The 18,386-nt window shown below is 35.7% G+C and overlaps 1 protein-coding gene across 6 annotated transcripts in view; it reads right to left on the reverse strand.

Annotated features, from left to right (window-relative positions):
* Positions 1 to 6,432: 6,432 nt before the first annotated feature.
* Positions 6,433 to 18,386, reverse strand: part of Thnsl1 (threonine synthase like 1) — a 115,808-nt gene continuing 103,854 nt past the window's right edge. For 4 of the 6 annotated variants that reach the window (XM_027953113.2, XM_071599824.1, XM_071599825.1 and 1 more), the window contains 2 exons: positions 13,227 to 13,376; positions 6,433 to 12,010 (listed from right to left, as the gene is read on the reverse strand). In XM_027953113.2, coding sequence (XP_027808914.2) covers positions 9,719 to 11,965 — 2,247 coding nt within the window. In that variant the 5' untranslated portion in view covers positions 11,966 to 12,010; positions 13,227 to 13,376 and the 3' untranslated portion in view covers positions 6,433 to 9,718. Of the gene's footprint in view, positions 12,011 to 13,226; positions 13,394 to 18,036; positions 18,154 to 18,386 lie in introns of those variants that run through there. The other 2 variants (XM_027953111.2, XM_071599827.1) reach the window with 2 other exon arrangements.

Here is an 18,386-nt window from a genome sequence, read left to right on the forward strand (position 1 = left end):
TATAAGTTCTATATAGTGGACTGATTTTCTTTGATTTTTGCCTAACTTTTTATATCCACTGCCAATCTGCAGTTGTGATTGATGAAGAAATGTACTTCAATCGTGTTACCTGGTATTTTCCTTTATTCTTAAATCTTTATGTGGGTTTACTTGTTTTTTTTTCTAGCATATTTACATGAAGACTTGCTCATTTACTTTATATGTATATATGCCTATGTATAGATATTGATATACATTTATATCTAGGTAAGTAGATAGGTAGACAGATACACAAGTATGAATATTAAATAAATGAATTCAGGCCATACATTTTAAGTTCCACTGTACATAGAAGTTTTATATTGTGTAGTGTGCCTTAAATAGGATAGAAAGCTACAAGAAGGAAATCTTCAATGAAAAAATAATATTGTTTAGATTTCCTAATTAAATTAGAATCATTAACATTGTGCAAAAAGTTTGAGATGAATTTGCTAAACAAATGGAATAAATACCATAACTATTAACTCCAAAATGAAATAATATTCTATATAGTTCAAATGAGGGTAATATTCATAATTTCTAATGATGCAAACACTAATTTTCATCTAATTCAAATTATATCTATTATTAGGAAGATTGTAGCTAAAATGAGAGAGTAGTGATACAGGATAGTAGAGTAGAACTAAATGTTAATCTTTTAATAGAATATCAATAGCTTATATCTAAAACCAAAATTTAAAATAGAAGTATAGCATATTATCCAGAAATATGGAGGAAAAATGCCAGAGGCACCAGCTGATTTGGAAGTCATTACATCTGGGGAGTGGATATGGGAAGGAGTACCTTTAGGGAGCTGGTTATATATTTTAGTTTTTAAAAATTTACTTTTTAGAAGTATGTGTAACTTTGTATTTTAAGACACAACTTAAAAATAATACAAATTTGCACTACTGGGAATATACATGGTATAACGGCTGTGCAAATGACAGTATGACAGTTAATCAGTAGATCCAGCAACTCCACTTCAGGATATATATCCAAAAAAAAATAAACATTGAAAGCAGGATCTTGAAAGCATCCATGTATTTGTATATATGTGCCTATGTTCATAGCAGTATTATTCACAATAAGCCAAAATGAGGAGGCAATCCATATGTCCAGGGACAGATAGATGAACAAAATTGTGTGCAACATACATGAACCTGAAGGATATTATGCTAAGTTAAAGTCAGTCACAAAAAGGCAAACACTGTGACTCACAGGTACAGAAAGTAGAATGTGGCTGTCTGGGACTGAGAATGACAGGAAATAGGGAGCTGTTTAATGGGTATAGTTTCAGGTTTGCAAGATGAAGAGCAAAATGGAACTTGGTTGCTCAGCAACATGAATAAAATTAACACTATTGAACTATATTCTTAAAAATGGCTAAAATGGTAAATATCATGTTATGAAACCTGAGTATTTGTCCATAATTAATAATAATTTTTTTTAATGCAAGTTTCCAGGCCCCATTTCTGACTTAATGAGCCAGAACTTTTTATGATTAGCCTGGGGAATCAGATTTCTAATAAGCACCCAAATTGATTCTGACATACTATATGTTCTGAAATCCACTTCCCTAGGATGAACCATCTGCCTTCTGAAAGAATTAGGCCAATGAGTCAGTTTTGCATCGCTGTGACCAAAATACCTCACAAAAACAACTTAAAGGAGGAAAAGTCTATTTTCACTCATGGTTTCAGAGTTTTAGTCTGTGGTGGCCCAACTCCATTGCTTTGGACCCTAGGTAAGGCAGGACATTATGGTGGAAATGCATGGTGTAGAAGTACTGTTCCATTTTGATGGGCAGGAAACAAAGAGAGAGAGAAAGGGGAAGGGGCCACAAAGAAAATGAACCCCTCTAGGGAGCCCCCAGTGACCCACCTCCTCCTGCCACCTGCCTAAATTTATCACCCAGTTAGTCCATTCAAACTAGAACAGACTGATTAGTCCAATCATTTTTCTTCTGAATATTTCTGCATTAATACAGAAGTTTGGAGGAGACACCTCATATCTGGTCCCCCAAAAGCTCAGATCCATCTAACAGTGAAAAATGTACTTAGTCTATCTCCAAGAGTCCCACAGTCTTAACAGTGCAGAATGGCCCAAATGTCCAAGTCTAAAGTCTTATTTGAAACTCAAGGCAATCTCTTGTCTATGAACCCTGTAAAAATAAAAATTAAAAAAAAAACAATTTACATATAACCAATATACAATGGCACAGAGTAAACATTCCCATTCCCAAAGGGAAGAATAGGGGCATAGAAAAAAGGGATGGGGCCAAAGAAAGACCAAAATCCAGCCATTTCCACAGCTCCATCTCTGGTATCTGGGGCACATGATGGTGAGATGTTCTCTCCAAAGATGTTGAGCTGAATATTCCTGCACTAATGCAGGAGCTTTTGGGGGGAACGTCACATCTAAACCATAACAAACACCATTTGCATCAAGCCGATGCAGTATAACATTTCTGATCAAGGGCATATATTACCAACTGAGGAATCAATTCCCAATTCACTATAAAATAGTTCAGTTTACATGGCAATCATTTACATAGCAATGTTACTTCAATGAGGGTTTATATATTTATTGATCTCAGTGTAAGAGTGGTCCACTTTATGCTTTGAATATAGCCCTTGCTGCTCTGCCACTGCCACTTATTTTTAAAATAGACATTTTTTTGTCCTCTCTCCCTACTCCTCCATAATCTCTCCCCCTCCCCAATCTCAGGGGAAACAGGATTATCTTTCTTCCCCATCTTAGTCAGATTTGTGTTTCCTTGAGTACACACCCACCATAGGAAGGAAATAATCCAGACTTTTGGGATGGTACCAGAAGATTTCAGAAATAACTTTCTCCCAAATTAACAAGTGAATTATAACTTCAACAGAGAACATGTGGAATGTAGCCTTTGAGTCATCTCTTTAAAAGCCCCTGTTCCTGTTGATAGGCAGAATCACAGCCTCTGGAACAGGAGTTCCCTATGTTTCTCCTTTGCTAGCAAAACAATAAACCTTTTTCCTTTTCCTCAAAACCGTGTCCTCATTATCAGATTGGCATTGGGGACAAGAACCAAGGTTTTGGCAACATCAATAGTCGTTGTTCTCCACAGAATGGGGCAAATAATAAGTATCACTCATCTAGTATACATAGAAAAGCTGAGATACAGGAGATTAATTATCTAGAAAAGACCAAATTAATGACTGGAATATAATCTTTTGATAAATATTTAGGAATCATTACACTATTTCCTGCAGTAAAAATTCAAAAATAAATTTTTCTTTCTCCAAAACTCTCATTTCAGTTCTGATACTAACATAGCTTATAGAGATCAAAGACCCCCTTGCCAGCTCATCTCACCCCACACCCACCTCTACTACTTAGCCCAAGACGAGCTTATTTGCCCCCTTTCTTTCTATAATTCCTAATTCTGTGAATGCTGCTTTTTAATGATATTAAATTTATCAATGTTGGGAAAATATTTGACAATTATAATCAGTGTTATCTTCACAGATGCTGGCACTAACTAAAATTAGATTAGAGAAATAAAAGACAATCCAATTTTGAGATCAATGAGGCAAAAAAGATGTCCTTGACAAATAATCTTTGTTTTTTTCTGAACCAAAATAAAAATAAAACCTTAATTTTAGGTCCTACTTTAACTATGGTTGACTTTATGCTCGAATGGAGTTCTTGCTGCTCTGCCACTGTGACTTATTTTTAAAAGGGACATTTCTTTCTCTTCCCCTTCCCCCTCCCTAGTCTCCAGGGAAACAGAATTACTTTTCTTCTCCATCCTAGGCAGAATTATCTGTCCTTGAGCACACACCCATCACAGGAACAAAGTAATTGGGGATGGCTCCAGAAGATCTCAGAAATGATTATCTCCTAAATTAATCAGTGAATCACAATTCCAGACAGAGAACAAGGAATACAGCCTTCCAATCACCTCTTTAAAAGCCTCCTATTCCCCCTGATGGGCAGAATCACAGCCTCTGGAACAGGAGTTTCTTGTTTCTCCTCTGCTAGCAAAACAATAAAACTTCCTTTTCCTTTTTCTCAAAATCATGTCCTTGTTATTGGATTGGCATCAGGAATAAGGACTGAATTTTTAGTAACACAACTAGATGATTCCCCATTTTACTTAACCAAAAAGCAGCTATCTTAGGTAATAACTGAAAATATTCAAATTCTTTCCTCAAAGAACTGTAAATCTTACACAAAAAGTTTTTCTTTCCTCAAAGGTACTTTCCATCCAATGAAAATACAAGATAATGAGTGCTACAAACAAAACATTTAAACTTTTTTCTTTAATTTTAAAGAAACTGATATACATGGATTGCAAATCTGAGGCATGTGCTGCCAAGCATGCTGCGAAGTTATTCTTATACTGTTATGCTTGAATTCGGGACCCCCAAAAGACCACCAGAGACCAAGATCGAAGTAAGCAGCAAAGAGGCATTTATTGCGAGCTAGCTCGGTCCTCCTAGCACACAGCAACTGGTGACGCTGAGAGGCCCTGAGCCCAGGGTTTGCAGCAGTTTTATACACTCTCTGGGGAAGACAGGGACTTCACATACATCATAGCATCTCTTAGCAAATCATCACACACCGTGGGAAAATAATAAAATAACTCTAAAACATGATTAGCACATTCACTGGCGGGAACAAGTTGGGTAGGGGTGATTGGTTAGTTCAAGAGGGGGATTCCTTTGAACTGATTGGCTTAAGCCACGAGGGGAGTAAGCGCTGAACTACAGGGTTTCCCAACATGTTATCAACCACCATAAACTACTGGGAGGGTCATCTGGAATCTCAAGTATTTTCCCTGTCTCATGCTGATTGGTAGTTGTTAGGGGGTTGCTATGGGTCCTCACCTAGCCTGACTGAGTCAGGAACACCTGGAGCCCAGATCTCTCCTATTATTTGTAGATAAACAACTCAGCAGGGTGGGTATGTGCCTAGGAGTGCTCTGTGGGTCTTTCCAAGGACAAGGGTCATGTTCCCTTCCTTGGACAGGCTTTGCTCTGAGGTAGAGGCTGGTTTCTCAAAAATGGAGTCACATCAGTTTCTCAATACATAGCTTCAAAAAATCTCTATGGGTGGACATATAGTTATAAACTAAATTTTAATAACATCATGAATATAAGTAAGCCTCTATTAGTGTGAAATTACATTAGTCATTTAAAATTAGCATATATCTTAGAGATTACTAAGAAGACAGTTTGTTTTTCAAAATATTTTTACTTCTTGTCATTGTTCAATATGGTTTCTAGAGACTGTATTCTAATTTTGGCAACTATCATGAGCTCGGAGTATCTACTTTAAAGTGCCCACTTTGAAAAATGGTAATAAATCATTTGCTTAAAAATATCTCATAGGATACCATTAAGTTTAGTATTAGATGGTATTGAATCATTACTATTAGATAGTATTTATTACTCATCCTTAGGATCATCCTCCAAATACAATTTGTTCATTAAAAATAATACATTCTTGGGCTGGGGATGTGGCTCAAGCGATAGAGTGCTCGCCTGGCATGCGCGGGGCGCTGGGTTCAATCCTCAGCACCACATAAAAATAAAATAAGGATGTTGTGTCCACCGAAAACTAAAAAATAAATATAAAAAAATTCTCTCTCTCTAAATGGTAATAATAATAATACATTCTGAAGCCAGGCAACAGGGCACATGCCTGTGATCCCAGTGGCTCGAGAAGCTGAGGCAGGATGATCGCCAATTCAAAGCCAGCCTCAGCAAAATCGAGGTGCTAAGCAACTTAGTGAGACCCTGTTGCTAAATAAAATACAAAATAGGGTTGGGGACGTGGCTCAGTGGTTGAGTGCCCTTGGATTCAGTCCCCGCTTACCTCCCCCCTCAAAATAATAATACATTGTGAGCCAGGCGCAATGGTGCACACCTGTAATCCCAGATACTCAGGAGGCTGAGGCAGGAGTGTCACAAGCTCAAAGCCAATCTGGGAAACTTGGTGAGACCCTGTCTCAAAATTTTAAGAAAGGCTGGGGATGTAGCTCAGTGGTATTGCATAACTAGGTTCAATTCTCAATACAATAAAAAGTTTGAAAAAAGGAAAAAAAATGAAACATTGTGGATTATTTAAAATATTTGTAAATTAAATTTACCTGCCACTCACAGCTCTGAATTTAAAAGGAAAAACAGTTAACTTAAATAAAGCATTCTTCTATAGGAAGCAATCCCAACTTTTGATGTAGGAACTTGGATCAAAATATTGCTTGGTTTGACTTCGACCATGACATTGGCAACTTTCTTGGCTTTGCTTCCTTAAGTTGAAAAAGTCTGTTTTTGAAGGAATCTATTTGTTTTTCAAGTTTTAAAGAGACAAAACTAATGATTTTAGTGGTTGAAGTGCACAGAAGGGAACCACACAAATAACTATTTCATAGGTAGATTTTATTCAATTTCCTGGATGGAGACAAAAACAATATAATATTTTCATGTTCACATGAAAAGTTACTTTTTTTAAACTTACATTAAGTAGTCTGAATTATAAAATGTTTACAAATGATTTAATGGATTCAGAGAAACAATAAATGTCATCCATGATTACTTCTGAAAATGAATTGCAATTAAACTCTGAAACCTTGTACAATTTATTGTCTAAACACTATTTTGATTGAAATATTTTATGATTTCCAAAATATGTAATTAAAATTTTCATGTTTCTCAAAAATCTTACAAATTCACTACATTAGATATTGTAAAATAATTTCAAAGATAGTAAAAGTTACAATTATAACCACAGACTAAAAATTGATGACTCATTTCATAAATAACCCATATACTTTTAATGTCAAGATCTGAAAACTAGTTTTACCTGTTATTAAAAGAATCACAAATGATTGAAAGTCCATATTCACTAACCTTCAACACAAATTTTACAAAAGTTCATCTTTAAAAGATACAAATTAGACAAAATGCCCACTAACTGGGAAATAGGTAGTGACATTCACACAACAGATTATTATTTAAAAATAAAAATCAATGAACCATGGCTTGATTCATCTTACCGGATGAAAGTTTCTAAATAAAAATAAAGGTCCCAGAATCATGCATACAGTATGATTCCATTTAGATAAAATTCAGAGAGTCAAAACTAAAACAAAATAAAACTATTTTTTAAAAAATGAATGATTCAATTTAGATAGTGGTTAACTCTGGAGGAGGAAAGTGAATGTAATCAAACAGAAACCACAGCAGGAACGAAATGTCTGAGTGATGTTCTATTCTTCACTGCTCAGGAGGTGGTGAGTACTTAGGTATTTATTATTCATCTTTAAACTGTTCACATTTTATACACTGTGGAGGAAATAAGAAGAAAATGGAAACCCTGTATGGAGACAAATCTTTGAAGAGCTTAATTTTGGTTGGGATATAAAGAAAAATAGATGGGGGAAATGTGGGTGTTGAGAAGTTTTGCTCTTAATGCAGAGAGCATCTAAAAGCCACAGGAAGGTTCCACTGGATGGGAGAAGTTGAAGAGAAGCTGAAGCAAATAATCTGAGTTGAAGGGAACAAGTTACAAGGCACATCTGAAGAGACTGCTCTCTGAAAGGAGGAGGATTGCTACCAAATTCATTGAAAGGAAGAAGGAAAGGATGCTAATAAGTATAGCAGATTTATACACTTGATGTGGGAAGGCTAAGAGATGTTATACACAATAACTTTTTCCTCTGAAATGAAGCAAGGTTATTGGCTGAAAGTGGAAGGACAGTTTCAAGAAAAAGTGGAGACATGAAATGACCATTTTGAAGAGTGAAAGAGCAAACTAACCACAAATAAATGCTGGTGGGCTTTACCATTTTACCTCCCCTGCTAACATGACCTTCGTCTAGAATGTTTCCCTTTCTTCACCTAGAAAATCTTCCCATTTCAAGCCTCATTTCAGAATGTCCTCCATGAAACCTTTTCTGATCATTCCTTAACAATCCTTTCCTTTAACTTTTTTTAGCAATCGGCGGTATCACTCAATTTTCACTTATTCATATATTATCTTGCAATAAGTCTAGTGTTGCACGATTCCATGTTTGTGTTCTCTTGTTAAGTACAGTTCTTCACGGCAAAAATCAGGCTTCTTTCACTGTCATTTCCACTTCCAGGAAAATAGAGCACTCTCACACACACAGTGAACATTCAGATGCATATTCTAAACATATCATCTACTGAAACAAATATCTTTAAATTATAAAGTAATGAATACACATAGGAGTGGTGGTGCAAATCCCAGCTACTGAGAAGTTTGAGGTAGAAGGATCACAAATGCAAGGTCGGTCTTGGCAACTTGGTGAGAGCTTGTCTAAAAAAACTGGGGATAGAGCTCACTGGTAGAGTGCTTACCTAGTGTGTGCCAGGTTCTGGGTTTCAATTCTCAGTACCACCAGAAAAAGAAAAAAAAAAAAGGTATGTTGGGGGGGGGGGGGAACACTAACATGTGCAGAACTTTGAAACTTCCATTATTTTGCTGATTTTCTATTTTTGGCTTTATAACTTCCATTTTAGAAGTAAAGTCAAGAGATCTGATGTTAACATAATTTAACACTTTCTAAAAACTGCTCCTGGTGAAACTTCATCATTATAACTTTTAAATATCATTTCTTCATGGAGGTGGTCCTCCCAGAAAATGAGGCAGAAATGTTATCACAAAGACAAATTATGTTAGGCATGCCATCTTGTGGTTGAGAGTAGCCCATACACAAATGGATCCTTTCCGTGACAATATTTAATTCAGAAATAAAATATCTAGTAAATTTGCAAATATAAATCTTAGTTAAATCTATTGTCTCTACATAGTAGTGCAAATTAAATGTGTATTAGTGTTTGTGTAGCTGCCACAAAACAAGAAAAACACAGAAAACAAAACATTTTACTGAAGGGTTAATAGATCAATTATACAGAAATGGATTCCAATAATACGGGAAAGCTGCTGTCTATAAAAATACCTATACCTGTATTAACACTTAATTTTGGAGAACTGACCTCTTGAAATAGGTAATTTTATTTCTATATCCACTTCTAAGTACTTCTGTTGACTGTTACATCCTGGATTTAAATACTGTCTTGCTTTTCAAATTTCTTCCTCCTAACTATAAATAGTCAAAGGAGAGTGAAGGGCAGAACACTTATCTAATTAGATAATTGTAGGAAACACACAATTAATTCAAGTTCAAAATGGAGTTTAAAAATGGTTAAAAATACTTGCCTTAACCTTAATAGATGAACTTACTAATTCCTCCAAACAAGTTAGGTATTTTGAGCAATAAAAACTTTCTAGCCAAAAGAGAAATAGTAAATGGTCACAAGCGTAGTACTTAACAATTGTGCTTAAATATTTTTAATTGCAAAACTGAATACATTTTGGTCCATTTAAAAAGTGGAGATGAGGGAGCAGAAACTGATATAGCCCTCAAGAGCACAAAGCAAAGCATGATAGCACAAGGTTCCATGTACTTTGCCACCATTTGTCACTTCTAGATTAAGGATTGAAGGAGGTATATGTAGGTATAATGATCGGTCCTGGAAATTAGGCTACTGAAGTTCCAAAAATTAACAGATAAATATATATACGTATATATGTATACATTTACATAGAAACAAATGCTGTTGTACTCCAAATCAACTTTTTGAGATTTATTATTGCATGCTTATCACCAGGAAAAAATATTCTACTCAGAAAACCTTCCTATGAGTTGATTTTGGATTAGTTTTTCCACATGACTCTTCAGGACATTTATATCAGCTGAACAAACCTGATACTCCATCTTCTCTTGCTGTTTTGTTCTCTCTAATAAAGCTTCATGTAGTGGAGGTAATGCATTGTATGAACCCAATAAATAAAGCTGACTTGATGAAGTTTGGTTGATTTCTTTTATCTTTAAAGCCTGCATAATAGCAGGTGCAAACTTTGAGTAATGAGCTGTAGATGAGACAATCACTGGGCAAGTTTTGTCTTGCATTCTGTCTGCAACCACTTTTGCAACAGCAGTGTGTGGATCCAAAATATATCCTGAAGCATTATAGGTAGAATTGATAGCTGCTAGGCACTCTCCTTCAGAGCACCAGTCAGCCACAAAATCCTGCTGAAGTTTCTCAACTAGAATCTTTTCAATTTGGAAGTGATGGTGATTTTCTAACTGATTAAATAATTTTGTCATTAACTGCCCATCTTTATTAGCCATCAAGTGTAAATGTCGCTCCAGGTTTGAGGATTTGAGAATATCTATTGATGGTGAAAAAGTTTGAGCTAATTTTCTTTCCCTTAGATCATAATGTCCTGTTTTTATAAAATCGGTCAAAACATGGTTCTGATTGGAGGCACAGATAAATTTTCTAATAGGGATTCCCATCATCTTGGCATACACTGCTGCTAATATGTTTCCAAAGTTTCCTGTGGGAATACAGACATCTACCGGGCTTCCAAAAGAAATAAACCCTTGGCTAACGAGATCAAGATAGGCAGAAGCATGGTAAACTACCTGAGGAAGCAGTCGTCCCCAGTTTATGGAATTAGCTGAACTTAATATTGTTCCATACTCCACAGTAAGAAAGCCAGTGAAATCAGAATCTTTAAAAATTCTTTTTATAGCTGTCTGGCAAAAATCAAAATCTGACTTGACACCCACTGCCCATGCATTTTCTCTCTGACTGCCAACTATTTGTGCTTTCTGAAAATCACTTATTCCATTCTCAGGAAAAAATGTGATCACAGCTATTCTTTGCTTCTCATTCTTACTAAGACGACTAAAACCATTTAAGACTGCACTCCCTGTGTCTCCTGAAGTAGCTACAAGTATCATATAATTGCAACTTGGTGGAATGCAGTGTGCAAAAATATGAGGCATAAGCTGTAAAGATAAATCCTTAAATGATCCTGTTGGCCCATGAAACAACTCCAGGATGAACTGGTTGCCTGAAAGGTGCCTGATGGGAGCAATTTTTGAGCAGGCAAAGTTTTCCCCATAAGCAGTTTCAATCATTTCTCCCAATCTGGCAGCAGGTATGTCCGCAGGATGTATACACCTTTCCAACAGTATCTGTGCTCTTTCTACATAGGTTGCTCCTACTAGGTTTTTCCACTCCCCACAGCTTAATTTTGGGAACTCCTTCTCAGGAACAAACAGTCCACCATCAGAAGCTAAGCCCTCAATCACAGCTTCGCTAAAGAATTTTGTTGAAACCTTCTGTTCACAGTCTTTAGGACAAACATGCCTTGTTGAAATGAATGTTTCTGAGTCCACATCTTGGTACCTTTTAACTTCATTCAGCACTTTGTCAGCTATCTCCTCTGGGGAAGCCCCACTTTCACAAAGAACTCGAGCATCATACCACTTCTTATAATACTGTTTCCTAAACTTAAGTAACTCTTTCATAGACATTCCAGAATTCTGACCTACAATTCTATTTATCTTTATTAATTTTAGACGGCTAATTATATCCATTAGGGGTACATCCAGGTATACAATTATGCCATTTTTCTTTAGATGCCACATGCTAGCATCATGCATGGGATTGGACCCAGTGAGGGAAATCACACTTCCAGATGCAGAGAAGTTTAACACAGCTTTTCCTTCCTCTTCTAAAAATTGCTCATTGCCAACATCCTGTAATTTTTCAGACACACTCATATTCCAAGTTTTTTCAAGAATATCATTATCCACATCTATGACACAACGACCTAGTTTCTGCCCTATTATTTTGCCTACTGTTGTTTTTCCAGCACCAGGAGGTCCCATTAGGATAATATTTTTGTCTCCCAAAAGAGAGTGGGTTGAACACCATGACTTCCTTAATTCTGTGAGTGCAAAGGTTCTTGAAAGAAATAGTGGTGTATGTTTATCTGTTTTAACATGTATACTAGAAACACATTTTTGTGTTATCTGTTTCAGATGCTGATATCGGTTAAAACGGAGCATTCTCTTCACTTTTCTGTCTGAGCCAATTTAGTAATTGGGTTTAACCTTTTTAAAGACATAAAAATAAAAGAGACAATTGGTTAGTAAGATCATAGGTTTGAATATAACCATGCCCACTATACATAAACTGTTTAAAAGTCTTCCAAGTGAATGGGACACTTAAAAAAATAGCCCATATATTACATATTACTCTTTTTAACAGTATCTTTTCAAATCTCAAAACACTTGGAAAAAAACTCAAAAAATAAGTATGATTCCCAGAACCACAAAAAAGTAACTATAAACAGAAAACTCAAGTCAGAAATGTCACATCAGATGTTTTAAAAATATATACTAAATCAAATCAGTGTGTACTTTTATGGAATACTGTAATAAAAACTGATTTACGGTTTATTGGTTTATATATTTTATAACAGATGCAAAGAGAATTTGGGTTGGAGTATTAATAACTTGTAATCACAAAGCTGAACAATATTCTTTATGTTCAACTTCTCTAGTTATATGAACAGGTTGATGGATTATCATGTTACTTATCAAGTTCTTATTATAGAATTCACAGCAGAAAACTAGAATAAAAGAACATATTTGCTTATAAAATGCTTAAGTAATTTTCTAAACTACAGACAAATGTATGACATTTTCTTTCCTGTGTGCTTTTTACATGCATATTAATAATACCTACATATTATTCATACTGAAGGCCTTAAAAAAGCCAAAGTGAAAGGTATAATATGCAAATAGCTAAGAAAAAGTAATAATCATCAATAAAGTCAAAGGTTATATCTATAACCTTATCTACATGGGCCCATCATTTTTATTTCTATTCCTATAACATCATTAGTGGCAAGACTTAACTCAAATTCCAGACTCCAGAGAAGACAGCCAAGAAATTCAGGGAGGTTGCCAATGATGAAAGAAAAAAATTATTCTGGCCTCTAAAGATCCTCTACAATTCTCCATATTGATCAAGTTCCTGTCTTTGGAAATATACTCAGTGGTGAGTAGGCTAGGTAAATCAATTTTTTTTTGTCATGCAAAATGCAATTTAATAATTATTGCAATAGTCACTCAAATTGAAGTAACTTTATAGTGGGGGCTTTTCACATGTTCTCTAATTATAACTAATATGTGACTAAGTCATGCCAAATATTAAAGGGTATGTTCAAATATGTTCTGAAAACTTTCAATCATGTACTACTGATTAAGCTAAATTGGTGATTTAATGTTTAAACAATTTAAGATAATTTTGAATTTAACTTACAAGTAAAAACTGTCAAAAGAAAGAATTCATTCCCTTATTTGACTTTTCAGCTTGTGTGTTTAGGGCTTGACTCCACTGACTTATAAACATGGGATACACAGGAACCAATCTTAGGCGAAGAGTTTGTTGATTCTGGAGCAAAGGTGATTTCTGAAAAAAAATGAAATCTATAAGGAAAAAATTTCAAGTTAAACATAACTGCACTCAGTATCATAAAATTCTACAATGTAATAACTTTATTATTTAAAATTTCATCTGAAATTTTTAAAAGAAAAATTCACCTTTTCATGTTTCCCCAAATCTATTATTAGATTAAGATACTATAATTTCTTTTTCAACATTTGTATTATCAGAGAAAATAATTTTGCTCAACAGTACTGTAAGTATTTCTATTAAGGATTAAAAAGACAATATAACCATGGGCTGGGGTTGTGGCTCAGTGGTAGGGCACTTGCCTAGCACATGCAAGGGCCTGGGTTCGATCCTCAGACCACATAAAAATAAATAAATTGTGTTCAACTACAACTAAAAAATAAAGGTTGTTTTTTTTTTTTAAAAAAAGGCAATATAACTAAATAAATATAAAAATCTTTCACAATTACATCTAAAATTTCAGCAATTTAACTGTGTAATAATCAGAGGGAAAAAAATCAGACAGAATAAAACTATGAAATGTCTGAATTGTTCTTTGTTCTTTCAGAGTATCCTACTCATCTGAATCACCTCATGATTTGTATAATACATACTTACATAAAGCCCAAAAATAAGGCATCTGCTACACAAGTACTTCTTAACTATTAAAATGGGTCTATAATAAATTCAAAACATACATCATAGTAGTTAGCATATAAGACTATTGATATATAGTAATATTAATCGTTGCTACTCGATGACAATGGACTAAGAACATATAACTTGAATCAGAATATCCAGGCACAAGCCTAGGCATATGTTTTTGTAGTTTGGTTTGTTTATAAACTTTCAGATAAAACAGTAGTACTCATCCCTGCATTAAGAACTATTTTGCTATGCCGAGTCTGATCCTTTTCCTGGAGTAAACCAAGGACCAGAGAGAACTGTACACTTGAACCATAAGAGCAATTTACTAAACTTCATTGTATACTTTAGTACTACATGCTATAAGGGCACTGTGTAAAACAGCCTGATTAACCTCCCATTCAAGAAGTTTCTGCTTAAAACATTACAGAGTGCCTTTGTGTTTGCAATTCATAACTTTTTTTTGATCTCTGTATCAGGAATTATTGTGCATTACCTAGTTTGTTTTATGAACACTGAATCTTTTATCTTCCACTTTACGCTGGTTGCTATAATGCTTAACATCAACTTCATTACGAGAAGGCAAACATTACATGTGTTAACTTTACCTTTTGCAATCTTCCCTTTTCTTACTTCCCCTATGCCCTCTCATTTTTTATTTTATCTCATTTCCCTTTTTCAAAAGAGTCTGGGGGAGCAAAATGGATATGAATTAAAGAGAGAAAATGATGATAGTTCAATTTATAAATTCTGTATCAACATTCTTTTACTACAAATCTTCCTTAAATTAGCTGAAAGCAGTTAAGTGCTACAACATAGGACGAACATTACCATTTCTAAAGAAAAATACAGATGAATTGTATTTAAGTTGCATACCAAATTTGATTTTGTAACATCTAGCCATAAATTAATTTTAGAACCTTTATACTCAAGTCTATTTTAAGCTAACCAAGACAAAAGAATATGGTATAATGCCCCCACACATAACATTCTGTAAACTGGATTTTTACTTAAGAGGTAATACTATCGATTCTCATTATCCATGGTAATTATGTCCAATAGAGTCTTTACTGTTGTTGACTACTGAACCATTATTCCCAGAGGAAATACAAGGTTAGGTTCCTGTGAGCCTCTGGGCACAAGATTCTTGCTAACCCATCAACATGTAATCTTTATGTGTGTTTCCATTTATAAGACATTTATACTGCTCATCCTTTACTGTGAACTCAGTCAATAGCACTGTAACTCAAGCCTGAATGAAGCTAATCACACAAAACTGTTTTCTCTGTAAGGCACATCACAGCCTTCTTGAACCTTGGAACACTACATAGCACTTCAGCACTCAGCTTAGGGACCATTTAATCAGCAAAGTCACTCACTAACACACAGAAATGTGGAAAATGTGGCACTAAATAGAATGTGAAAAAGATATTTGTTTATAACACAAGAACTAAAACAAGAAGGCAGCATCACCTTGTTTGACGTCAGCTAGGAACATGCATGTGACACTACTCAAAATTTTCACTGCTTTGCATTTGTCCAGGAATGCCTATAAAAGTGGTACTCAAGTGTTGATGTGGCAGTTACAAATACATTTTAGTTAGCAGATCAAAAATATAGAATTTGTGAATAGTGAGGATCAACAGTATATCATTTTTCTTTTATTCAAAATGATTTTATTAAATCTTTTCACTTATTAATATTTTAATATGTTCTTCATTATAGTGATAATGAATAAGCAATTTTTCTTTAAAGGGCAAAACTACCTGAACTGAAATGGAAGGCAATCATATAGGAATCAACATCGAAAACCAGTGAAGAGCAAATAGCTTAGCTATTCAGAAGGCTGAAGCAGGAGTATCACAAGTTCAAGGCCAGCCTGGGCAACTAAGTTAAGACCCTAAGTTTATTTTAATAAAATCAAAATGACTGGGGATGTAGCTCAGTGTAGTGTTTGCCTAGCATGTACTGAGACCATGGGTTCAAACCTCAGTATTGCAAAATACAAAACAAAACAAATAGTTTGGACATCAATAATCAGGTTTCACTCTATTGCTAATTCTGAATATTTTTTGGTCAAGCAAATGCTCCACAAAAATACTTTACGTTCCTTAATTCCACAGATTTCCACACAACTCCATTACACATTAGTTTTTTTTCTTTTTCTTTCTTTTTTTTTTTTTTTTAGTGCCAGGGATCCAACCCAGGGCCTCATACATGCTAGGCAAGATATCTACCATTAAGCTACAGCCCTAGCTCCTCATGTTAACAATTTTTTAAGTGAGTTTCTCTATTAATCACATTTTATAGCGGAACTTTTTTGAACCACTAATTCCAATGGATCCTTTATAAACATAAAAGACACTTTACATTAAATAGGTAAACAAAAAGGGTGTGTCAGCATGATAGCTTTAAGAAACAAAACCAGAATGTCCACTTGTACATATGAATTCAAGTACTGTGTGACCTCATGCACAAGATTTAACAATTTTACTGTCAAAAGCTAACCAAAATTAAAGATTTCAAGAGGAAAAATTATAGAAAACACTAAAATTTTTCCTATGAATGCATAATAATATACTTACATATTTAAACAAGTACATACTAATTTTCAGCAACCTTTTAACAGTATTTTAAGTTTACTATTAGATGTTAATCAACTAAAATTATATTCTAATGTATCAATTTGTACTTCCAAATCGTAAGAATTTTTAAATTTACTATAAAATTATCTAGTTTTCAAATCTGTGGACTCCTTAAAACCCTGTTTAACCAAAACTATGTAGCATTTGCTATAAATTTAAAAGATTTGCTTGCTATTATATGTCTTTCCAAAACACAAGACAGACCACTTCAAAAATTATTTCATGAGAACTGGCTGTAGTTCAAAGATCTTCTAAAAGAAAGTCTATGCCATGAGTATGCTCATCATTCTAAATTAATATTAATACAATTTCTTTTTAAAATTTCTCAGAAAAGTGACTCTCTAGATCTAGCTCATTATCTTATAAAGAAGAGTGTTCTGATGTTTTCAAAAATTCTTTAAATTTACTGCACTTTTATGGCAACTGTATGATGGAAATGTACCAGGGATACACTCGCCAAGGGGAAGTAAAGCTCTGCTGTTTCTGACTACAGACCCCAAAACCTAAGAGGCCTTCAGTTAGTCCCCTACTTCCCAGGAAACAGACAAGGAGAGCTGGTGGAAGGAGCACACAGTGTAAGGCCACAGTGTAATCACAAAGATCTTACAGCCATTTTACAAGTTCATCACTTATCTTTGTTTTAAAATTGCTATCAAATCCGACTAAGCTTTTCCTTTTGTTAGATTGTTAGCCCTGTTGTTAATGGTTCATACCAAATAGCCTCAAGTATTTGATTGAAAAGATTTTCAAGTACTCTTTCAATACTATAAAAATGTTCTAGTTACTTTTATGAAGGGCTTATTTTCCTTTCAAACTGTCTTATTTATATCACTACTATAGCCATTTTTATTTAAATATATTAAAATAATCATTAGCAAAAAACGCCTAATTTGCTGATGTACAATATAGTACAATTTACACTGGATATCTGCACAAACTACAATCTACCACTTAATGTAGCCCATCACTGTTTTTGTAAATTGCTTCACTGAAATACAACTTTGCTCGCTGGTCCAGGCGACGCTGCTCACGCACAGGTCTGCAGAAAGCAACTGGAGAGGGAAGCGCCAGCCCAGAGGGTAGCGGGGGCAGAGAGCTCACCAGGTAGCGCAGGAAGGCGCAGAGGGCCGAGGGGGAGGGCAAGGGCGGCACAGGTGGAAGGAGCAGGTGGACGCGGGATGGCGGGCGTGCACTTGCACCGATGGTGGGCAGGGCAGAGTTCCGCAGGGAGGGGGGGGTCTGAGGAGCCTCAGACGGAAGCAGCAGGTAGAATAAGCTCAAAACAGAGATTACAATTGAGTAGCGGAAAGAAGGAACGATGGGAGAAACGCATGCGATGGAAACAGACTGGTCTCTACTTTTCCTTTCTTTCTCCTCCAGTAACTCACCAAGAAAATCACACTGAGAAGACGGGGAAAAGGAAAGGAAATGGAAAGAGTTCATAAACCGCCAGTACCGCCTCAGTAGACAGCCCCATAACCCCGGCTCTCAGCAGGCGAGCCCCGCCCCGCGCTGCGGCCTCTGCGCCTGCGCCGACCTACGCGGCCACGCCCCACGCCCGAGCTCGGAGCACTGGGCACGTGACTCTCCCCCGCGCTCCGCCCTCCAAACTCCTGGGCTCCTCCCCGCCCTCGTCATCCCGCTCGCCACGTGGGCCCCTGCGTCAGCTCGGCCGCAGGGGCTTTCCTAGCCCCAGCCAGGATTGGGGCCTGCGCACTAGAGCTTTAGTGTGTGACGC

The sequence above is a fragment of the Marmota flaviventris genome, chromosome 12, assembly GCF_047511675.1.
Source record: "Marmota flaviventris isolate mMarFla1 chromosome 12, mMarFla1.hap1, whole genome shotgun sequence".
In the NCBI taxonomy this organism is placed as follows: Eukaryota; Metazoa; Chordata; class Mammalia; order Rodentia; family Sciuridae; genus Marmota; species Marmota flaviventris.